Source organism: Parasteatoda tepidariorum, chromosome 3 (assembly GCF_043381705.1).
Source record: "Parasteatoda tepidariorum isolate YZ-2023 chromosome 3, CAS_Ptep_4.0, whole genome shotgun sequence".
NCBI lineage: Eukaryota > Metazoa > Arthropoda > Arachnida > Araneae > Theridiidae > Parasteatoda > Parasteatoda tepidariorum.
This window is the reverse complement of record NC_092206.1, coordinates 1,720,698-1,746,999: the sequence shown is the minus strand read 5'-3', so window position 1 is coordinate 1,746,999 and position 26,302 is coordinate 1,720,698. Positions and strand designations below refer to the sequence as shown.

At 32.3% G+C, this 26,302-nt stretch overlaps 1 protein-coding gene across 1 annotated transcript; it reads left to right on the top strand.

Moving 5' to 3' along the window:
- LOC107442318 (protein glass-like) lies at positions 1-24,946 on the top strand. The gene is made up of 4 exons (XM_016055853.3): positions 1-259; positions 9,579-9,763; positions 11,622-12,010; positions 22,889-24,946. The coding sequence occupies exons 1-4, from the start codon at positions 33-35 to the stop codon at positions 23,684-23,686; spliced, it is 1,599 nt and encodes a 532-aa protein (XP_015911339.1). The 5' UTR covers positions 1-32; the 3' UTR covers positions 23,687-24,946.
- Positions 24,947-26,302: the final 1,356 nt, after the last annotated feature.

The following is a 26,302-nucleotide window of genomic DNA, read 5'->3' as shown; positions in this document are numbered from 1 at the left end:
GTGACGTTTGTCCGATATAAAAGAAGGTAGAAATGGATGGAGGGGGCAGCTACTTGCCCAACAATCCTGCCTTTCTGCAACAGGATCCTTGGAGGGTTGCCTTCAGCCCTCTCGGATGCGAGGAAGAAGAAGCCCAAGATCAGCTGGATGAAGGCGGCACACCTGTTGATCTCAACATCAACACTTTCGGATTCTCTGCCGCAGACATGGAACCCTTAACCAGCCTCTTCTCCTTCAGTACCTGCTCATCCCCTTACAAGTAAGTACCTGAATTGGTTTAACTCATTAATGCCATCACCTATTTTTTACAGAATGGTTCTAGAAAATTAATAATGAACTCATAATAGTACGTATTAATCGTCTGTTGATAATAGAATTTTTTTTCAAAAAATGTTTTTCGTGATGCTGAAAGTTGAAGTTTCTATAGCTCAAAATGAAATAAAGATAGTTAAGACATAAAAGTATAAAGTCTAAGTAAATTTCGTATTAAATAAAATTTAATTTTTCTTTTTGTAACTAATTTTTTGTAGATATTATTTTAAGAATCCTTTTCCTGGATTCTCAAACAGTTTTAGATCTTTATTATTTTTTTAAACATACTTTAAAAATGCGTAATATTTATTCGACTTTTCTAAAATAAATGTATAGAGTTTTTAGGCAATGTCCTTCTCATAAATTTTTGGTCTAGTTTTCTGGAATTTATATAGTTAGTCTATACAAAGTGTTAAGTACAGCTTTTATGACTTAGGCATCATCATCTTAAGTATTATTGTGACTGAATCAAGTTTTACTTTAAACAATTTCTTTTTTTTATAAAAAAAAAGTTCAACACCGTGAAACGTTTATAAAATCAATTTTCTTTACATAATTTTTTTTATGCCTAATATGAAAATATTTTTCTAAATGTGTTAAATTAACAAAAATACTATACATACAGCATATATTTCATTAACGAGTGTGTACTTTAAAATTCTCTCCAAGTATAATCGTTACAAGTATTTTACCACGTTTATATCAACTTGCTTTCGTGTATGTCTGTTCGGGTGGAATTTTGAAATCGATTTCAAACTAACTTCCCGACTAGCTACAGACTTCAANTAGTCGCAGAAAGGGTTATTTGAAAGGTCGAATAACCAAATTAGAGACATTTGTTCGTGAGAAAGCCGAAACAGCTGGACTATTATTGCTTCAATGCAAATTAGAAAACGTTTTGGACACTTGTGATAAACTAGAGAAATTGAAACTGGATTATTATGCCACCCTCGATGAAAAAGATTTGCCCAATTTTGAAGCTGAAATGGACAATTTAGAAGAGTCTATAGAACATATAGGGGGCATGAAATACATAACAGTACATATACACATTTTCTTACCCATACACATGCACAACCACATGCACAACCACATGCACATCCAGATACACATGCATATACACAAACATATTCCACATATACATCCATATTCAGATACAATTACAGATATACGTACACATATTCTCATGAGCACTCATACTGTTACTGTTATGTATTTCATGCGCCCCACGTTTTTCGTTTTTCAAATCTTTGTTTTTTAATTGTTATTCTCCACTACAAAAACGTGGTTTTTAAAAATATTATTTTTATTTTTATTTTTTTTCCTAACTACCTACATATAAGAATCTAATGACGATGTCTCAGTTTTTCATTGTTGTGGGTACATTTTTACTGGCCGAATATCACATGGTAGGATCTAGTTTTACCACATTAATTTTCCTAATGGTTTGGCTGTCATCACCATAAAATTGATATAAGTCATAAAGGTAATTTTTTTCGATAAATAATTTTGCATACCCAATTTAAAGGTACTGTTATTACTACGTTATTAAAATCAATAACGTGTTTGTTTTCTAAATTGAAAGAGTTGAAAAGGATTGTTAATTTTATTATTATTATGAGAATAACATAATTCTACGTCACATTTTAAGATAAAGTTATGTGAATCAGCTTTTTATCTCATAAACCATTTTACAATTATTTTTATTTATTTATTTATTTTTTTTTTTTGAAAATCAGGTTTTTTCCCCCAATGCGCACCTGTGTTAACATTCCGTCAATTCAGGCATTTACAGTGCAATTTTGTTTGCCTCTCTTTTAGGGGAACCATATTAGGTGGGCCAACGTTGCTCCCTCAGTAAGGACAGATAGTACAGATAAGGAAAGAACATCCATGCCTTGCCCGGGATTCGCACCCAGAACCTTTCTGATGCAAGGGCAGTTCCCTAACCCCTACATAGGCTTGTCGGCTGCAAATTCCATTAATATACTCATATGAATTACTGTTAAAGAAATTCGTTAAATGATTTAGAACTTAACTTTAAGCTTCATGCGCTAAGTGATGAAGGTAAAAATTGTAATGAAATTATACATCCGTTCATTTGACAAATAGAAATATTAAATTATAGTTGCGAACTCATCAAATTTATTATAACAATATACCTTTAAATGTTACTTCAAAAATTGATTACTCAAAAAAAAATGGTTTATGTTCCCTAATAGATCTTAAGAGTATCATAAGGGAAATATTTGGACATGGGAAGTGGTGGGATAAGTGTTCTTTTTAGTACATTGAATCTGTTTTATGCCAAGAAACGGCAATTATTGCAATCATCGGGGTTCATGAGCGTCTTCTTTTCTTCTTCTTTTTTTTGTAAAGCTAGTATTGATTTCTTTACTACTTTTAATTGAATTATTTCTGCATGTCTACTTTATTTGAAAGCAATGAGACCCAAAGAATGATAATTTGAAATAAACACCATTAACAGGATATTATTTTATAAAATTTTTTTGACAAAGTGATGATTATAATTATAAGTTTCCTAATGTTGCTTTAAGTTAAAACAAGACCAATCATTATAATCATCATTCCCTTTATTCATATTTAGATCACATTATTATATATTATTATATTTCTATTATTATTATTATTATTATATTATTATATATTATTGTATGTTATTGTATTATGCTATTATATATTATTACACATTATTATACAGTCCCTGGCCAAATTATTAGACGCACTATAAGATTCTATGTAAAATCTTAATTATCAGCTGATACTATACAGCTTTATTGTTTTTACGCGGTTTGCACATGTTTACGCCAGTGTATCAATTGGTTAAATTAGGCGATATATATTATAAATACGACGATTAGATTAATTGGACGATATATTACACAAATATGAAATATTTATTAAATCAAGCATTATATTAGTATATTATAATAATTAGAGCAAATTATTAAATGCACTGTAGCTTTTAAATAATGTTTAACACGAGTCTTTAGGCAATCTATATTATATAAAACGCTAATACGTACGTATGTATGTATGTATCAATAGAACCGATGATATTTCTTTTCTCGCGCTGGCAACAGTTTTCATTTTTAATTGATTGGATTCGGCGCGCAAGAGCACGTAGTGAGCAACCAGATAACAATAACCAGAGTGAGCATTATCAGGTTGTTCAATTCAGATTCATGCACTAAAAACATGACAATATTTAATTTAAACTCAATTAGGAATTAATTAATTAATTGAAGTGAGAATGCTTTAAAAGGCCGCTGTTGAATTGATATTTTTCTACTGGGAGCTACCTAAACGTCTAAAAAACGTTTAAGTGTTTGTATTGAATGCATTGAATTTTTTTATATTTCGCGTTTATTTATGCATTGAATTTTCACGCTTTAAAATGCAGAATATTAGTGAAGCAATATTTGATAATTTATTTTGCTAATATGTTTCTTATTTAGCTAATGTTTTGATTTTTTCACCATGTACAATCTAAATAGCTAATATACTTTTTTAAAAGCCAATAAGAACATTGGTAGAATTCTTCTACATAAGTACAATACTATGTCTTTGATGATAAAATACTATGTCTTTGATGATAATATATTATGTCTTTGTGCTAGAACATTGTGTTCATTGGCGAGCGAGCGCAGCGAGCCATGGTTCACGGCGTGAACCACATAGGATTGCGTAGCAATTCTCGGGGGTTGGCGAGCGTTAGCGAGCAGGGGGCGGAGCCTCCTTGTACTTTTATATTTAAACACACATGTAAACAAGTAATTTTTTACTCGAGAGATTTGTTATATACTTCCTAATTGTATTTATTTTTAACGTATTGCATTACAATATTAAACAATTGATACACGAATGTAAGCAAGTGCAAACTGGTTTCAACCTCTTAAAAATAATAAAGGTGCATATTATCACCTGATTTTGCATAGAAAATTATAGCGAGTCCAATAATTTGACCAGGGACGGTATATTATTATATTATACTATTATATATTATTACACTATATTATTATATATTATGAATATTGCATATTATATATTATTATTATTATTATCGATCATAGAGCTCCTAGGAGGTATTTTTTCCAAAATGATTTGTCCCTAATTGCTTTCAAACATTCATTTTGTTTTAATTATATTAACAGAAGCAATGCATTTCTTTGATGATGTAAATGTTTTTATTTTCGTTTTTAAAGAAGTTTTCGGGGAGTCATGAAAAAACATAAGTTTGTTTCACTTGTTTCCTGCATTAAAATTTTAAATGCAAAACAAATATAATCTATCAGAATTGATGATATAAGAAAGGTGATTTTTCAAAACTGTGATTGCAAATTCCATATTGTACACTCAAATTATTTATTCTGTCACATATTTAATAGTGATAATCCTTATTATATATGTTATTGGCAAAGTATAAAACACCGGCATTCTATAGAATGCCTTAGGCATTGTATATAATGCCGAATGTTTTCAGGCAAGGTATGAGATATGAGAAGTATTACATACTTTCCCTAGGGATTGTATATAATATTAGGCATTCTATAAAATGACAAATGCTATTTAGGCAAAGTATTAAATAGGTTATGTAAATGATGAGCATTTTCCAAAAATAGAAATGTTATTCTGAAAAAATAATGAGATCGCTATTAAAAAAATTGATTTAAAATGCGTAAAGAAAAATGAAAGTATTTTACTACAATTTATTATGATTTATGCCTTTCTTATTAAAGGAAAAAAAAATATCACATAAAAAATACATATTTAAGTCACAATTATTTTCAGTTTAGAAACAAATATTGTACAAAAAATCCATTTCATCACCTTTCCTAGTATGGCTACAGAGGATTTTATGCTTTGCCGGTTTCTCATTTGTCATTCTATAGAATGCCTAGGAAATGTGTGAAATATAAATCGTTCTATACATTGCCGACTAGTTTTAGGCATTATATACAATGCCTAGGCATTCTATAGAATGCCGGATTTCAAACTTTGCCGGTAGCATATGCACTACACTACAATAATGGAAGAGACACTTTCAGTTTTTGACATTTTATTTTTTTAATTTCTCAAGAAATACTTAAAGGATTATTTTTTAGCTTTCGAAATATTTAATTCATGCGATTTTTCATACTCACCAATAAAGTCTAAAGCTTTCAGAGGCTTGGGAGACCGACAATAAATAACGAAAAAAAAAAAAAAAACAAGTACTTTTGGACACCCTATACCAGAAAATCAAGCAATAAGCTTGTCACTTGTTTCGATGACATTTAGTTGTTATTTTGAAAAACTGCACAAAGTTTCGTAAACCAAGAGTAAATACTTATGGAGATATGGGCATTTTCATAAAAAATAATTTAATTATTATATTACGTTTTTCCGTTATACAGTCCCAGTTTGAAATTAAAGGGTATCATAGGGGTAATTTGGGTACATACAGTCCCTTTTTCAAATTATTAGACGCACTATAAGATTCTAAGTAAAATCTTAATTAACAGGTGATACTATACAGCTTTATTGTATTGACGCGAAAGAAACCGGTTTGCATTCGTTTATTTTCATGTTTCATGTAAATTAGACGATATATAATATAAATTCGACGATTAGATAAATTAGACGAAATATTATATAAATAAAAAATATTTATTATATCAAGCGTTATATTAGTATATTATAATAATTAGATCATTAGTATATTATTATAATTAGACGCACTGTAGTGTTTTAATATTTACATATTTCGCAAGAGGTTACATGCAATACTTTTCTGTTTAAACATACATGTAATGGGTTTTTATTCAGGAGATTTTTTATAGACTTTCTATTTGTATTTATTTCTAACTTATTGCATTACAATGTTAACCCACTGATACACGAATGTAAACAAGTGCAAACCGGTTTCAGTCGCGTAAAAACAATAAAGCTGTTAAGTTTCACCTGATAATTAAGATTTTACACAGAATCTTTAGCGCGTCTAATAATTTGACCGGGTATTAAAGAACTAGCTTAAATACTCAAAATTGTAAATCAACAATTTAGTAATTATTTTAGATTTTTCAGAAAATTTTGTCTAGTTCTATTGAATATTTTCGAATTTATAACGTATGACGAAAAAATTAATTATTTTATAAAAATGTCAGTATTTTCATAAATATTTATGCACGTAAGTTATTCAAAATTACAACTAAAGTAATCGATACAAGTTACAAGTTCTTTGCTTGATTTTCAGCCATAGGGTGTTTAAAAAGACTTGTTTTCTGTCGTAATTTATTGCAGATTTTTCTAATCTCTCTGAAAGCTTTAAATCTCATTACTAGGTACGAAAGATTGCATGAACTAACACCTCTATAGTTACAAAATAATCCTTTGAATATTTCCCGGGAAATTAAAAATAAAAAGAAATCAAAAACTGAAAGTGTCTCTTCCATTATTGTAGGGCAGTGCACATTTCTCTTACAAAAACAAAGCATACATATTTTTATTTTATTTTATAACTGCTGTTAAACAGTCGACCCAATTTTTTTGGGTTACGTTTACTATTGTTCAACTCTGTAGCCTTGTAATTTTGAACCCAATCCAGAAGACAAGGGGACCCCTCAAGTATTAGGATTAAGTATTAGGAGAAATTTGAGTTTCTTTTTTTCAAGTATTAGGAGAAAATTGACTGGAGAACTTTTTTGAGGGAACTAATCCGCATTTACGTTACATGGTGAGGAAAACCGCGAAAACCTCCCACGGTTGGCCTGACTGCAAAGGGACTCTAACCCATGATCCGTCTACATCTGAGAATATTTTACATCAGCACTGTGGTTGGTGCAAGCCGGATGAGGAATTCGTATCGACCAGCCATCACCGGGAATCGAACCTGGCTCTCCTCATTGGAAGGAGAACTCTCTATCCCCTAAGCCATCATGGCTCAAAGTATACATATGATGAACCCTTAATAGCCATTAAAACCAGTTTGATTGATTGAGGCATCGCTTTTTAACTCTTCCTTCTTCCATTCTGCTATTAGGGCCGGCAGAAGGGGCAGGCAAGGCTGCCGATGGACCGAACGAGACCTCAAAATTATTAATTTTTTTCCTTTTTAAAAAAATTGTTTGTTTCAAAAATATATTTATATGTCTTTTTTTTTTAAATTTTGTACATTCCATAAAAGTTTTAATCCAGATGGAAAAGAGAGTGTGCGGCAGAAAAAGCAACTTTTTTGACATTTGGGTAACTGCCTTTTCTAAATCATTCAACAAACAAGGGTTGTAGACGTTGTTATAGTTGTAGTTCATTTACGTCACACTAGAGCTGCACAATGGGATATTGGCGACGGACACCCCTGAGGATGATCCGAAGACAAGCCATCACAATTTTTATCCTCTGCAGAGGAGATGGCACCCGGTAGCCCGACGACCTGCAGTCCCAGTCGAGCACTTCACGGTAGAACAGTTTAATAAGGACCAATACCACACACCCTCGGTCCCTACGCAGACAGATCCAAGTGGTCACTCACCCCTAGCACACTGACCGCAGCCAGTGATACTTGACTTAGGTGATCTACCGGGAACCGTGTCTTAACGATCAGTCCATTGCAAACAAGGGGGGAGATGGAAATTGCTATAGGTTTCACGTTTAAGATTAATATTGCTTTAAGATCAGTGAATGAGTATATTAACAGCAGTGAATTCAATCATGTGAGAGGGAATGAGTTAATAAATTTAAAGATATGTTTATAAACCTAGAGATAGTGTTATGACAGTCGGCGACAAAATTTTTTTTTTTAAAAATAATAATTAACAAAATCGCGGCATATTGCGACATATCGGAATTAAACATTAGTAGTCGTAAACCCGAAAAATCGGGTCGGCAATTCAACGACGGTTATAAAATAAAATATCCACCGACGTGCGAAAACGTCTTCCGCCGGTACTGCCTGCAATCAAACAAATTTTGTTGTTTTTGACCTCTTCTCTAGTGATTCGTTTTCGTTTGTGGTTTCCCACCCCCTTCTCACCTAAAATGCCCCTAAATATTTCTCCCCACTATCAAATCTCATAAATTATTCCTTTGTTTCTCAAATGGTAAAAATAAAAATGAATGATGTAATTGCATTTTTTTTCTTCAAAATTTTACTTACCAAATACTTAAGAGATCTTGTCTTAAATCTTAAGAAATGAAATTAATTGTGTTATTGCTGTTGAAATTAATTAACAGAATAAATTGCGATTTATCAAAAAATTTCATTTTGAATTCGATAAAAAATTTTTTTTTAGATATTTTGTTTGTGATCTAGTATGTCAGGTATTCATTATAAATAATTTCTTTAGTTTCAGTAAACAAGAACACACAAGATGTTTCGAAAGACTGCCCTTAATATGGAACTTAGGAATCCTTTTCAAATAACGATAACGAAATCTGATAAATGACAGAAGAAGTGAATATAATTAACATCAAAACACTGGTTTAATTCAAAGGTTGAAGCTTAGGGTGTTTAAATTGATTGTCTGTTAATTTCTATTTGTTTCCTCTCTAGCAATCCAACCAGTCTTGATGATTATTAAGTCTGCTGTCCTGTGCAGTGATTTGCGGGATTGCCATAGCGTGGTTGTTTTTTCCTAGTTCAAATATTAGCTTGCGACTCTAATTGCGAAATAATTTATATCGATTGCGACTCCCGATTCTCTTTGTTTTCATTTTGATAAAGATCAGAAATTCACATTAAGGTGTTCTTTACGTAACACCCTGTATATGCAATTAAACACTTTCTTTTATATCCCATCGTTATTTTAAAATTTATTTTGACGTACGTACTTAAAACCTATTTTTTGCTAAAGTCTTTGATAGTTTTGCCACATGGTAAAACTTATAAGGAGGTTTAGGTAAGCTGTTAAGGCCATTTTACAAATTTAGTAAAATTTGAATACATTTATAAGTTAGGAAATTTTGTAAACAGTTTTTTTCTCCGGTCAACTTATTAAGGGGTTAGAATAGCATTCAAAAATAGTCTTAAACAAATTTGACGAATTTCAGAGGTCAACAGACTAGGTAGACTGAATGTCAGGTGAAAAATGTTTTATAATTTAGGATAAGTTTAGTTAATAGAGATACATTTAGAAGGGTGGTAAATTTGACTGGTGTTATCATTCTGTATTAATGATTTAAACTTAACAAATTTGTTTTATTTTTAAAATTTCAGCGACAAGGTTACAATTTTCATTAATAATAACCTTAATTAATTTTTTTTTCAGAGAGCAATCATCTTTTAAAAATCCTGATTCGAATGATGTTTACGTCATGAAACATGCCTTGGTGCACAGCAACGGCACTACTATTGGCAGCCCCACCTCGACTGGTCAAACGATTTTATCCGGTGGGCAGTTCTCGCCTATTGGAACGATGGCTCATAACCTTTATAACCAAAGTTTTCCTCGAAGTAGGTTCAACTCTCTCTCTCTCTTTATACGAGGCCTGTCTAAAAAGTATCCGACCTTAATTTTCCCACGCAAAGTAGTGATTCTAAGGCATAACATAGTGCACGGTGAAAGGAGGAACCTTAATGGACATGTTTGAATTTTTTCACTGCGTTCGCTAGTGCAAGTCGCTGGCTGGTGGTCGCCAAGTAAGATGCTGTTCGTAGTGTTCGTCGGATTTAGTTTTCTCGCAAGATGACTGAACGAATTGAGCAAAGATACTGCATCAAAAGCTTGGCCAAACAATTCGTAAGATTCAACAGGTGTTTGGAGAAGAAGCGATGGGTGTAACACAAATTAAAGAGTGGTTCAACAGATTCAAGGATGACCGCACATCAGCAGAGAGTGAGCAGCGTTGTGGCAGGTCCCAAACTGCTCGGAGTGCAGCTAATGTTGAGAGGTTGCGAAATCTGGTATTGGCAGATCGTCTTTTGACAGTGCGGCTGATTGCAGAAGAAGTTGGAGTGAGTAAAGATTCTGCACATGCAACTTTGTGTGAAGATTTGAAAATGAACCGAGTGGCCGCGAAATTCGTACCAAAGTTGTTGTCGTCGGAACAAAAAGACCTCCGTTTTGACGTTGCACAGGATCTTTTGGACACCGCCAACACTGATCCTGGGTTTCTGAACACCGTGATAACTGGAGATGAGTCATGGGCAGGGCCGTAACTACGCCGGGGCACCGGGGCACCGCCCCGGGGCCCCGACGGTCAAGGGGGCCCCATATGAAGATACTTTTTTTTTTCAAAATAAAGCACTCTAATTATATATATGTAGGAAAGAAATTGTGTTAAGATAGAGTTGATGAAAATTGTCTTTTTTGTAATTGCGTACCCACTATAACATAAAGGGAAGGGTAAAAAATGGTAAAACACCTTTTCANAAATATTAAGAAGAATATGGCCAAATTCAAAAACATAACAATTAATAACGAAAATAAAGAATCCCTTAAAGGGATCAAGATAAACATTCTCCTTCATCGAGAACTATTGTTAAGACTTTTATATTCAACGGTTAGGACTGTTTGGTCCAAAAGTGCACCCCCAGTCACCAAAAATTGGAAATTGAAAGTTAATGAAGTGTTCCCAACGGACAGTTAGGTGCATGGGAAGAGCTCTGAGGTTGGCAAATTATCGAAAAATAACATAGCCAAAAAGTAAAGCCAGTTCCTATAATAAATATTAGCTTTGAAAATACCTTGGCAATCGCGAATCGCCAACAAGACTGTGAGAATTAGTATAACCATGTAAGTGAAACATAATAGTGGAAAGAAATTAAGAATAAAGAGTTATAAATAGATTTTTGTTTTAGATTTAGTGAATTAATGAGTCTACATTAGTATTGAAAAAAAAGTTAACAGTTACATTGATCGACAGGAAAAGAATAAAATATTTTATATTCGTTTTTCATAAATTGTAATAAAAATTAAATAATTGATTTAATTTAATTAAAATTCGATTAAGAATGACTTAAAAAAAATATAAGCTTAATAAATAAATAAATTTTAAAGGCTAGGAAATATATGTAATGCCTATTGTGGCATCACAAAACTTTTTGACCAAATTTTTGAAATAATTATTTACAGATCGAAACAACTCCTCATAGCTTGACCTGTCTTTCAAAATACTGAATAGTATCTTATTAGGTGAAGATCTAATTATATCGAAAATCATATAGGGTGATATCCTTTTTTTGGCCTACAGTACATTCCTTTTCATTTTGCTATCTAATTAAGTATTATAAAAATTCTACTAATTTGATATAATTCAAAATGAGTTTTATTAGAGATGACATTTTCTTGATTTCGTTTTTTTCCCTTTAGATATCTCCTTAGAATCTAGTCTGTGTTCTCCAAACGGCACCCAAGGTTTGTCTCTCGGTGGTCAGACAGTACCAGCCTCCACCGTCGCTTACAACTCCTATCCTCAAATTCAGGTGTCCAGCACTGGGAATGCCGGGGGTGGAGGAGTGTTCTATGCTGGGGACTTCAGCACTTCTCCAACAGCGACGCAGAGTGCCGTGTTCCCCACATCGATGAGCGTCAACCTTTCTATGAACATGACGATGGGTGTGCCCAACTTTGCCGATCACTTTGTTGGCACGGCAACATCGTCCGTTCCGGCCAATCACGTTCAGTGGACGGTGCCACCCGCGCAGTACTCCACAAATGGTCCGGCAACGATGGTGTCTGGTTATGGTCAGCCGGTGCAAGTAATTTTTCTTCCTTTTTAGTTTAAGTAGTGTTTAGAATAAACAGTGAAAGTGATTAGTTGTAGAAAGAGTAACTACGAACATTATTTGCAGATTGCGGTGTATTGCTTACAGTTATTACATATATATAATGTAATTGCATTTTCTTTTTTCAAAATTTAATTTATCAAATACTTAAGAAATCTTGTCTTAAATCTTAAGAAATGAAATTAATTGTGTTGTTGCTGTTGAAATTAATTAACAGAATAAATTGCGATTTATCAAAAAATTTCATTTTGAAATCGATAAAAAATTTTTTTTAGACATTTTGTTTCTGATCTAGTATGTCAGGTATTCATTATAAATAATTTCTTTAGATTCAGAAAACAAGAACACACAAGGTGTTTCGAAAGACTGCCCTTAATATGGAACTTTAGAATCCTTTTCAAATAACGATAACGATATCTGATAAATGGCAGAAGAAGTGAATATAATTAACATCAAAACACTGGTTTAATTCAAAGGTTGAAGCTTAGGGTGTTTAAATTGATTGTCTGTTAATTTCTATTTGTTTCCTCTCTAGCAATCCAACCAGTCTTGTTGATTATTNTATACAGTCTCTGGTCAAATTATTAGACGCACTATAAGATTTTCTGTAAAATCTTAATTATCAGGGGATACTATTCAGTGTTATTTATTTTACACGACTGAAACCGGTTTGCACTTATTTATGTTCAAGCATCAGTTGGCTAACATTGTAATGCAATACGTTAAAAATAAATACAAATAGGAAGTATATAAAAAAAATCTCATGAAAAAAAAAAACATATGTATGTTTAAATATAAAAGTATTGCACATAAACTCGTGCAAATCACGTCATTATTAAATCACTGCAGTGCGTCTAATAATTTGATCTCATTATTATAATATACTAATATAATCCCTGATATAATAAATATTCTATATTTATATAATATATTGTCTAATTTATATAATCGTGAAATTCATATTATATATCGTTTAATTTTAACAATTGATACACGAACGTAAACAAGTGCAAACCAGGCTCTGTTGAGAAAAAAAAAATAAATAAATAAAGCTATATAGTATCACCCGCTAATTAATATTTTACATAGAATCTTATAGTGTATCTAATAATTTAGTCAGGGTGTATATAAATTGTTCTTTTTGCCAGTGACTTTACAGTCTCTTCAAAATTCTCGTATTGTCAATAATACGGAAATTTGCTATAGGCAAACAAAAACTGTGTAAAACAGTTATTATTAGTCTAATAATCAATATGTCATTGAACAAATTAACTTAGAAGAGAAAGAAAATTATAATTTTTAGAAAATATGTCTACGAATAGTAAACAAATTAAATTGACTATAAATTTTTTATAAACGTGTGAAATATTCCTAAATTCTCAGAAAAAAATAGGATCATTGTTGAACCATAATACACTCACTAAACTGTAATATAGATTAGCAATATTATTAATATGTCTTTTTTAAAAAAAAAAAAAAACGTTAACGGGTATCTTAGAATACAACTTAGTTTTTTTCCCCTCTTTTATAAAAACAGTAAAAATTTATTTTTTTTAAAATATAAATTTCATCAGGGTGGCCACTCAAATCAGATTTCAAATTTCTCTGATTTTTTCAGGTTTTCCAGACAAAAATCTTAAAATTTCCAGGTTTTTGTTTCTTTTTTCTTAAAAAGTGTAGGATGTGTACCAGAAAAGTGTCAATATTATGAAATATTTTATTCAAAATGTTATTTTTTTAACATATCATCTTGAAAAAAATAATTTATTTTGACAATTTGGCAAGATTTTTTAGTCATTTTTTAATGTTTTGGTACAAAATTTTGAATAAAAAATCATATATTGACGAACAAAAGAGTAAAATTAAATATTAATATATAGTTAGTTCTTAAGAAAACCTTTCTTTTAAAAATTAAAATTTGATATAAAAGGTTGAAATGAAATAGAAAAAAATAGCTTTAATGCAACAATTGTAACAATTTGTTCGCAAACATTGCTGTTAGCGATTTTAAAAAAATGTGTGATTGATTGGTTTGCTGAGAAAAACAGATTTCTTTGAATACAAAAGTTTTCAGAAAAAGAGTGCAATATAAAATCTAATGTTATTAAATTATAACCAACTAATTTTTGGAGAATTTTATAAAATTAAAAATGCAAAAACATTTTGTCAAAATAGAAAAAAATTACCACGAAAGCATCGGAACAAACTTGAGCCTTAAATGGATTCAACCCAAGGGCAGAATTTAAAAACAGAAGCTAATATCCTGATCCCTTCTTCCACCTCCACCACAATTTTTCCTAAATTGCACAGTCCCATAGCGGTCAAAGGTTTCTACATTCGTTCAGCAACCGAGGGAGAATTTTATGTGGCATTCAAGTTTAACAGAACTGTAATGGAGCAAATTTTGATGCAAGCAAAGTATCGCTAAGTTGATGATATTTCAACTGTTTGGAGATACATTTCCGTCTAAAAAAAGTGGGTATAATGGATGAAATAATTTAAATTAAGGAAATTAGTAAATAATTTGAATTAGTGAAATTAAAAAAATTATCAAAGAAAAAATTTCCAGCTTTTCTTTAAAGTTCCCTGATTTTTCCAGATTTTTATCCAAATTTCCCTGATTTTTCTAGGTTTTCTCCAGTATAAAAAAATTCCCTGATAATTATAGGTTTTCCAGGTGGGTGGCCACCCTGTTCACAGTTTAAAGAATCATGAAGGCATTGTTGATACAGTGGTGATTCCTAGTTCGTTAACGTTTTTAGTGAAAGAGGAATTGCATCTGAGATTAGGAAATAGAAACTGGATTTTTTTAAAAATAAACAAATATGGTCAGATCAACAAAATAAAATAATAATTAAGAAGATATTCATTTTTATATTTTTTCATTTTATTTTGTGACTATTAGCGGTCAAACAGAGAGGCCAAAAAATAAATAAATAAAAAATAAAATAAAATAAATAAACCTTAGTCCTAACGGTAAGAATTTTAAATTACCAGTGAATGAATAGTTACTACCGGACACATAGGAGTATGGAAAGATATCCACCGCTGGCGAGATATCCGTAGGTAATATAGCCAAACAAAGCCAGCCACTCGTTATTAATATTATATTTGGCGACTGCTCAATCACCCAAAAAGACTGCGAGAATTTAATATAACCCTGTAACTGAAATACTTTTGTGAATTAATGAGTTATTAACTTTTATCGAATTAAAAATTTGCATTTATGTTTATTGTTAAAAAAAAAAAAGAATAAAATATTTATATTCGCTTTTTCTAAAATGTAACAAAAATCAAACAAAAGATTTAATTTATAATTGGTTTAAGAATTATTAAAAAATAAAATTTATGAAATTTTAAAAGTTAGGAAATATGGAATGGCATCACAATAATCATCATAATTTAATTTAAGAACACTTATAACATAATAACATAACAGTTGTAACAACAATAATAGTTGTAACAGAAACATAATAGTTGTAACGGAATGAACAATTACTCGGAAAAACAAACAATAGTTTGTCTAAAGTAAGAGCTTTCCTAGTCATCAGTCTTGACCCGTGGCGGTGACTATGGGGTGTGGGGTCACTGTTTAGGACAGTCCAAGCTGCAATTTTACCTCGACTCCAGTTGGGCTCAAAACTGGCTCAATATATATCCTATAAGAACATGCATCGAGGTACTAATATTGGGATGTAAAGATTTTTTTAATATTGGTCCTATATAGAACCTATATTGGCCAAAAAATGGATATAAAATATCGGGTGAATCTGACAATATTACGTAAGACCGATATCGGTTGTAAAGTGGCTGTAAAATGTCGGGTGAATTGGAAAATTTTATCTAGAACCAATATAGGTAAAATAACGGTGATTTTGAACCCTTATTGAGCCAAGATTCATGAATATTGGACCCAATGAGGACCCAGGTTATTTTGCTGCTAGGAGTACGAGAGAAAGATAATCTTTTTCTTCGATGGGGGAAGAGAAGTTACTCTCCCTGTATTCTTGTTTCCAGACTTTGCGGCGGAGGGAGTTCCTACAGAAGACAAACTATAAAAAAATCAAACATAGGAATACAGAATGTGGGACACAATACGAAGTAATTTTAATTGTGAACAATCTATGAGGTCATATTGTATAATTCAAATTGAAAACGGTTTTTATCTGTTTTAAATCTTTTATATTTTTAATCATTTTGATAAATTCAATTTTTTTTAAAATTTTTTATTCAATCATTTTTCGTCATGTTTGACATCAAGTCAAGCGCGAACTTATGAAATGAAGATCTGAAGAGAGATGAAGGCATTTTTTTTAAGCAAACAGATAAATAGATATTACTTAAAGCAGAAAAGTAAAGAAAAATCAAGTTTTTATAAATGAAAAAAGCCTTGAAGTCAAATTTTAACTCTATAGTCTGTCTTCTTCAACTGTAATTGGTCATAGTTCGATAGCCTTATTGTTTTTTCTTATTTTAAATATTAGTTTGCTAAACCCCAATAAGTATACTATTTTTTTTGTCTGCATTTTTAGTAACGATTCCAAAAATACATATTAAAGGTGGTCAATGCGAGACATCCTGCTTTTAAACATTGCTTACTTAAATAATGCAAAAAATTAATTTTAAGAAGAGCACACTTCAAAAAGAATGAACATTAACATGAAATTATACATTGAAAAATGAAAAAAAGCTAACTTCAGTAAGTTCTCCAAAAGTTTTATTTTTTAAAACTGAATACAGTGTGTAATAGTTTATTAAAATGGACATTGATTTGATAAAAATAACATCAAATTTATCAATATCACAAGAATGAACTGAAATTCATTCACATTTTTTTTTCACAATCTAAAATAAATTAATTTGATGTATTACGCGTCCAATAGTCATGTAGACAGTTCAAACAAAATATGCGAAGTTTTTGTCTTTTGAAACCAGCAAGGAAAAAAAAACGTAAGAAACTATTTCCATTTTCTTATGAAACATCAAAATCTTCAATATGGGCTTGAAAACACCCACGAAAAATCTTGCATAAATGCTGTTGGATAAAATAAAATCACCTTTATCCTTCATCATTATATTTGGCTTTATGTTATCTTCAATTTGGTAGTGACATCTAGAGAAATATTTCTGAAGTAAAATAAGTCATATCATAATTCAAATAACAAAGTTTTTATACTTTATTTTCATTTTTTCCTAAATCAACAATCAAATCTCTTGCTATTCATGCATTAAAATAAGATAAAATTCATTCCGATTTCCATATTATTCAGGTATTTCTTTATTATTTTACATTAATACTTCTGATGAAATGAAATTTGTTTACAACCTTCGTATGCTGTTTGCTCTTTAGTTTAGTAGCGACATCTACTGTTAACAATTGAAACATTAAAAGGGGTAAAATTATTCTAAATTTATTGAATTAATTCATGGAATGTAATTTATAAAAAAACACTAGATTTAAATGGATTCATTAAATGTGTAAGTGGAAAATCTTATGGCAAATTTGTATTTATCAATATAAAAATGAGCTAAAAGTAATGTTCTAATAAAACATCAAATATTTCTCAAACGATAATTTAGCTAAAAGAACAAAATGGAATAAATAAAATTTTTGTGTACTATCCTATTTACATTTTAATCAAATTTAATGTTAGCATGGAGAGTTCTTTTAAAAAAGAAAATCCGTGTTGTTTTTTTGGGAACAGTAAAAATAGCCCTTGATTTATTTAGTGTCTGATCAAAGTGATAGGTTTAAAATTATATTAATTCTTTTGATAAATATTTTATATGTTTACAGTGTCTTATAGGGTTATCAATTCAAAATAACATAATGCAGTTTTTTTTTCTTCTGAAAAATAGTTCACATGTTTAGAGTGTATTATGGCATTATAAATGCAAAATTATGAATCTTTGTTTATTTATTTTTTGATAAATGTTTTTTATGTTTATAGTGGATCATAGGAGTATGAATTAAAAATAATATGACATCATAAATTTAAAATTATATTCATTTTTTGATAAATATTTTATGTGTTTATAGTGTATTATGGCGTTATAAATTCAAAATAATATTATGCAGATTTTTTTATTTTTTTGAAATATAGTTTACATGTTTATAGTGTACTATGGCATTATGAATTCGAAATTATATTATGAACACATTAATACAATAATAGACAAAGACAATAATATAAAATAAATACAATTATACAAATAAAGGCAATAATACAAAAACAAATAAAGACAATAATACAAAACAAATAAAGACAATAATACAATTTATTAATTTTCTGATGAATGTTTTATATGTTTATAGTGGATTATAGGAGTATGAATTAAAAATAGTATGAAATTTATTTTTTACAAATATTTGACATGTTTATAGTGTATTATGGGACTAGAAATTCAAGTTAATATAATGCAATTACTTATTTATTTATTAATTTTTTTTGTTGATAAATGGTGCACATGTTTAAAGTGTACTATGTCATTATGAAATCAAAATAATATAAAAAATTTAACTTGGCAAAACTAATTCAGTTTCTGAATACAGCTATATTTTTCGAATCATTTCTGCAATCTTACATGTATTTATCATTGATAATACAAAGTGATCGCTAAAAACTAAACTGCATTTCTCTATACCTTAAGAATCTTCTAAAGTTAAGAACCTTCGATGTTAAGAACCTTCTGAAATTAATATTTAATATTAAAGGCTTAATATTAAAGAATTATTTTCTGAAACATTAAAGAAATATTACTTTATTTCATAACAAAAAAGTATTCAAAAAATAATTGGCTTTAATGCTTAACTTCTACTGATTCCTTAAAAATTTTCTATTGGACATAAACTATTCTTACAACATTTAATGAGATCGTAAATTGCAGTTAGACTATATAAGTATAGTTAGGGAAGGCACTACGATCGCTAAGATTCCAGGTATCTGTATTGGAATGACTACTTGAATTAACCAGCGTCAAGTCTATAACAATGTTACCTTATTTCTTTCAAAGCAATGAATTCATTTCCTAAATTTGCCTAAAGCAAAGCCTAAATTTTTATAGCTCTTCCGCAGAATTTCTATTGCAGGACAATTGTGTAAAATGTCTTTAAATGACTTCTCATAAAGATATGAATCTTGGCAAACGATGCGTTAGCAAATGGTTGATTATAAATGCAATTGTATTTAAATAAAAGGCAGCGCAATCACTCCTACCAAAATAGAACAGTTTGCACGTCTGCTATTTAATAAAGATGATGCGTTGTTTCTAAGAAAAATTCCCGGTGTTCAGAGCAATCGAAAAAAACTATGACTGACACTATTGCTACTATTCCATTTCCCATTCATTAAATTTTTCTCAATAACAAATGATATAATTTTTTTGAAGGACAATTTCTACTTAGCTCAACAAAGAAAAAAAATTATTTTAGTAACTTTTTATTAAATAATTAAAATTTTTTCACCCACATAAAACTAAAATATGGTGACGAGGACCACACGTGCTACCACGTAATGTTCTTTATTGAATTTATCTGACTCAGCGAATGTAAAATAAGTAAATACTAAAATGGTGCAATAAACTATATTTTGTTCAAAGCTATAAGTTAGAAATTATCATTGAGGTTATTTTTAAAATATCTGAAAACTGAATAGCTTACAGTAAAATTTAAAACAGCGACCAACGCTTAACCCATCAGAAAATTCCATTTCGTTTTAGGCTCATCCTCATTTAATGAATGAATTAATATTTGAAAAAACCTGTATTAACATCAAGTGTCATCCACTACAAGTTCAAAAAAAATCTATTTGTACTTGAGTGGAGGAATAAAAACTATTTTATTAACGATTGAAAATTTGAACAAGATATATAGGGAGAGTGTGAACTAATACGAGGTGTTTATAAAGCTCCCATTTTGATGCTTCATAACTCATAAAATAATAAAGATAGATTAAAATTAATAACATAAATGATTAGATAGACTCAAAAAGTTTCATGACCCTCGTCAATGAACTTCCACGTGTGCCCCCTTCGCCGCACGGAGAATATCAAGTAGATAGTCAATTTCACGCCAGGTAGCGGCAAGCATGTCGGCATCCACAGAGGCTATTGCGGTTGTAATTCTGGCTTTTAGGTCATCAATGTTCGACACGATCCTCCTGTAAACATTGTCCTTTATAAATCCCCAAAGAAAAAAGTCCAGCGGCGTTATATCAGGTGATCTGGGTGGCCAAGGAATTGGACCTCCTCGCCCAATCCATCTTCCTGTAAAATGGTCATTCAAAGAACTACGAACGATGATACCCCAATGAGGTGGTGCACCATTTTGTTGCAAAAAGACGTGTGCATGAAGCTCTTCTAGTTGTGGAAATGCGAAGCTTTCCAACATGTCTAAGTATACGACTGATGAGACCGTCTTTTCTGTAAAAAAGAAAGGCCCAATGACTCGGTCGTGCATTAGTTCACACCACATATTAACCTTTGGGGAATCCCTTTGTGTTTCACGGTATTCACGGGGGTTTTCAGATCCCAATATGCGCACATTATGGCGACTAACACTGCCAGAAACATGAAAGAATGCTTCGTCGGAGAACATTATGCGCTTCAGAAAATCAGCAGCATCTTCCATCCTTCCTACCATATCTGTTCCAAACGCCATCCTCTTAGGCCTATCGTCCGGTTCCAAACCTTGAACAATTTGAACTTTGTATGCATGCAGTCTTAATTGTTTCTTACTAACCTTGTACACCGTCGAAATTGCCATATCCAATTCTCTTGCCACTGATCTCACAGATCTTCTAGGATTGTCTAAAAAAGTCTGTCTGACACGCTCAACGTCAAAATCACTTGTGCTCTCCGTGCGACGAAGGGGGCACACGTAGAAGTTCATTGACAAGGGTCATGAAACTTTTTGAGTCTATCTAACCATTTATGTTATTAATTTTAATCTATCTTTATTATTTTATGAGTTATGAAACATCAAAATGGGAACTTTATAAACACCCTGTATAAAGAATTGAATAAAAAAAGAACTCCTTAATCCATCTTAATTTTTTTTTTAATTCTTTAGGTTGAAGTAATCAATAAAAACTATTATAATATTTGCTCACAAAAACCTTAAAACAATGCAATTTTAGTGAAATTATTATGGTTCACGATTTTTTAAATTATTATTAATAACAATCTCTCCTACATTGTTAAGACAAATCAGACAAAAGAGTTTCTGTTGGGTTTGGTCATAGCTGTTGTATTAAATTAAAATATGACAACAAAATTAAAACGAAAACAACGAAAGTCAGCATTATTCATAAATACGTGAGCAAAAATTTGGTATTTATTTTCGTTGTATTATTTCTTTGAATTGTACGTAAATTTTCGAAGCTTTGTATTGTGGTCATTTACCTTCAAAGTCGTAAATTTTTTTTTAATTGTTTTGATTGATATGAGTCTGTAACTAAAATGATTCATAGCAATAAGAATGAAGCCAAGGCTACCTAAACTAAAAAGAGTTAAAATCAGAAAACAATAGTTATTTTAAGTAGTATTGTAAAACTTCAATCCAACTTGTTAGAGCCGTGATTGTTTGCCTTCCAATGAGGTGAGGCGGATTCGAATCCCAGCGATGGCTAGTCGATACGAATTCCGCATCCGGTTTGCACCAACCACAGCGCCGACGTAAAATATCCTCAGTGGTAGACGGATCATGGGTTAGAGTCCTTTTGCCGTTAGGTTTTCGTGGTTTACCTCACCATGTAATGCAAATGCGGGTTAGATCCATCAGAAAGTCTTCCACGAAAGCAAATTTGTCTCTATATTTGATCCAGGAGTTCCCTTGTCTTCTGGATTGGGTTCAAAATTACAAGGCTACGAAGTTGACCATCAGTAATCGTGAGTCGGCTGTTCATCCACGATTATAAATTATAAACTATTAACCAAAAATCCTATGTGAATCAGGTGCTCAACGTTGGCGATGAAATTAAGCAATACGCAACTAAACATAGTTTCCAATAAGTCAATTAAAAATTCCCTAAAGTTCTCACCCAAACAAGACTTTGAAAAAACAAAAATACCTCAAAATTGGGTCGGCTGTTCAACGATGTCCCGCAGTGGACTGATCGTTAAGACACGGTTCCCAGCTGATCACCTAAGTAAAGCATCACTAGCTGCGGTCAGTGTGCGGGTAGGTGACCACTTGGATCAGTCTGCGTAGATACCGGGGGTGTGAGGTATTGGTCCTCGTTAAACTGTTCTACCACAAAGTGCACGACTTTACGTGCAGGTCGTCGGGCTACCGAAGCGAGGGTGCCATCCCCTCTGCAGAGGATCAAAATTGTGATGGCGTGTCTTGGGATCATCCTCAGGATGTATCCCAGACCGTCGCTAATAGCCCATTGTGTAGCTCTAGTGCTACGACGTAAATGAACTACAACAGCAACTGTTAATGGCCGGGATAGCTTGGTTAGTAGGGCACTGGGCCCATGTCCAAGGTGTCGTGGGTTCGATCCCCGCCGTCCGAAGACTCCCCGTGTAGTAAATGGTGACTGTTATACGTTAAACCTGTCGAGTCGCAAAATTTCTCCATGTGCCCATAACAAATCAACACTTCTGGGGGTACTGATCCGGGAGTTTCCTTGTCTTCTGGATTTGGTTCAAAATTACAAGGCTACGGAGTCAAAAATTGTGTGTGCTTTTAAACGACAGTATATAAAATGAAATAAAAAACAACAACTGTTCAACGACGGTTATAAAATTAAAAAAAAAACTACTTGTTAAAAAATTGCAGTTTGAAAGTAGTTTGAAATTTGATAAAAAATAATTTGACCGATTTCTCTCTTTCTTTTACAAAAACAGATGCAGTATAATGCCCAGTCTCCAACCCAGTCATCTGGTACTTACACTTTCACCGCCGAATTTCGTCCGGCCGACACAACAACCCTGCCACTGCCGTCCATTGAAAGGGACTTCACCAACTGCCCCTCCACTTTCAAGACATCATTCTATCCCTGCAAGCACGCGGCAGTCGCCGTACCAGCCGAGAGCACCACGCAGTCACCACTCATCCTTAAAAACAAGCTCCGGACCATCCCTACGGGCAGGGCGGCCTGTTTCCCAGCCTCCAATCTAGTCCAACCTGACAGCCCCATCCCCTCCGCCCACTCCATCGATGACGTCACAGACAGTCCAGTGGCCATCATCACGGACAACGACTCCAACTCGTCAGGAAAGATGAACCTGTGCCAGATCTGCGGCAAGACGTATGCCAGGCCGAGTACGCTGAAGACGCACATGAGGACGCATTCCGGTGAGCGTCCCTACAGGTGCGGCACCTGCCACAAGTCTTTCTCTCAGGCTGCCAATTTGACGGCGCACATTAGGACGCACAGTGGTGAGAAACCGTTCCGTTGCCATGTGTGCGACAGGAGGTTCTCACAGAGTTCGTCTGTGACCACCCACATGAGGACTCACTCGGGTGAGAGACCGTACAGGTGTTACATGTGCAAGAAGTCCTTCTCTGACAGCTCGACTCTCACCAAACACTTGAGGATACACAGCGGCGAAAAACCCTATCAGTGCAAACTATGCCTGCTTAGGTTTTCACAGAGTGGGAATCTGAACAGGCACATGAGGGTGCATGCAGGATCTGTGTGATACTATAACTAGTCATTAAACAAGTCATATACAGGGTGTTCAAAATGGACCGATCGTGATATTCTTTTAAGAATGTTTGTAAAAAGCGAAATAAGCAGAAAAATAATGTAAATAAGGCAACGTGAATTAATATTTAGAACTAAAAAGACCTAATTGTTTTCAAGCTCTGGGCAATCACGGATGAGAGGCTGGGATAGCCTGGTTGTTAGGGCCCATTGCCCAAGAGGTCGTGGGTTCGACTCCAGCCTGCCGAAGACTACACATGTAGTAAATGGTGACTGAAGCACTTTAAATCTGTCGAGTGTCCCCTCCATGTTCCCATAACAAATCATACCTCTGGGAGTACTGATTAAGGAGTTTCCTTACCTTCTGGATTGGTTCAAAATTACAAGGCTACTGAGTTGAACATTAGTAGTTGTAAAGCCCAAAACTGGGTCGACTTTTCAATGACGGATATAAAATAAAATAAAATCACGGATAAGAGAGCCACGATGGCTCAGGGGATAGAGCATTCGCCTTTCAATGAGGTGAACTGGGTTCGAATTCCAGCTATGGCTGGTCGATACGAACTCCGCACCCGGCTCGCACCGACCGCAGTGCTGAAGTAAAATATCCTCAGTGGTAGACGGATTATGGGCTAGATTCCTCTTTCCGTTCAGACTGACAGCGGGACGTTCTCATAATCCAGAGATGCCAACTTGCTCCGCTTTGTAAAATAGTATTTTCCAGTGGTAGCGAAATTTAAGTTACTTTTAGTTTAGTATTTTTCATTTTAAGTAATTGTTTCACCACTAAATATCAAAAATTATAAGTATCATATAAAATGCAACGTTAAAGCATCAATATACTGGTTACTCTATTAAAAGTAGGCGCAACTATCCTTCTTTACCGAATTTTACTACATAATTTGGTACCACTTTATTAAAACTATTCCAGAAAGCGGAGCAGTTTGCATCTCCCTGCGTAATCCATGTAACGCAAATGCGGGTTAGTTCCACCAAAAAGTCCTCCACAAAAGAAAACTTCTCTCAATACTTGATCCAAGAGTTCCCTTGTTGGGTTCAAAATGAGAAGGCCAAGGAGTTGAGCATTAGTAGTCTTAAACCCAAAGTTGGGTCGGCTGTTCATCAACGGTTATAAAAAAAAAGATGAAAAACAAAATCACGGATGAGAAAATTAAGAGTGATGATTGGATAAAAATCATTAAAAAAAAAAAAAAAAAGCTGAAAGACGGATTTTAACAAAACGCATTTTAGTGCCACCAGAACAATAATCTGCATTGCCCACATTGGATTCGGTAATGATTGCCTAGAGCTTGAAAACTTTATTTCCTGTCTTAAACACAAATTTGAAGCTGATATTATGCATTGTTTACTTTTACTTCATTTTTTACAAAGATTCTAAAAGCATATATTAAGGGTGGTCATAACGGAGCACCCTTCATGAAAAGGTGAGTGTATGAACATGTTAATGAAGGTGTGCGCTATTTTGCATTTTATATGTTGAAAACAGGACTAATCTCAGGGTGTTTATTTAGTGGGTGAAAAAGGACGCAAATTATTGGAGGGGGGCCGTCATTCTTTAATCCATGCTTCAATAGCAATAAAAAAGCAAAAAAGAGTTTAAATATTTTACACACGGCGTCCTAGTTCACAAGAGTGCTACTTTTACTAAGCTATTTTAAAACATTAAAAAGCAAACGAAAGAGATAAATATTGGAGTTTGTTAACTATAGACTGTTAGGTAGGATTTTTTCAAAAATAAAATAAATTTTGCTTTGAAACAAAGATGTGATGAAATTTACTTTCAAATGGATAAAAAAAAAAAGATAACGCTTTTGTTTCTTTCATGCTTAAATATTAATTTTTTGTTTAAAATAATGCATTGAGGACAGGTCTCACCCAATTATCAGTGTATGTATATGATCTATTATTTTCCGTCCAATAGCAACTTCTTACGGCAATGAACGCTAATTAAATCGGTTACATAATAATTATTAAGAATTTTCTGGGACACTACAAACATGTACTACTCTTTGATAATGAAAAGAACACTTTCAAATTTTTGTCACTTTTTTTAAAATAAAAAGTACTTATAGAGAAATATTTTACAGCCTTAGAAGTGTTTAGGCCATGCGATTTCTCAAGCTTAAGATAAATGTTTAAAACTTTCAGCGAGACCAAGAATAAATTACACGCGAAAATATATGTTTTTGAACACTCTATAGCAAAATATAGTAATAGTGACTCTGAATAGAAATAAAATATAGTAACTTGCATCAATTACTGTGGTTATCTTATGCAATATAATTGTTATAATATTATTATTAATACAATATTATTATATTACTATTTGCTCATTAAATATTCAAGGAGATATGGCCATGTTTATAAAAAACAAATTTTTAATTATTGACGAAGTTATAATTTCAAAATTTGAAAAATAATTCATTAAAAATTGCGCAAGATATGAGCATGTGAAGTAGTTCTTTCATGATGCGCATGTGCGGGAAAGATGTAAATTTTTTTTGCTTGACGCACATGCAAAAAGGACTATTTTAGACGGTTGCGTATTTTTTTTCTTTTAAAATTTCAAATTTTAAAATGCTTTTTAATT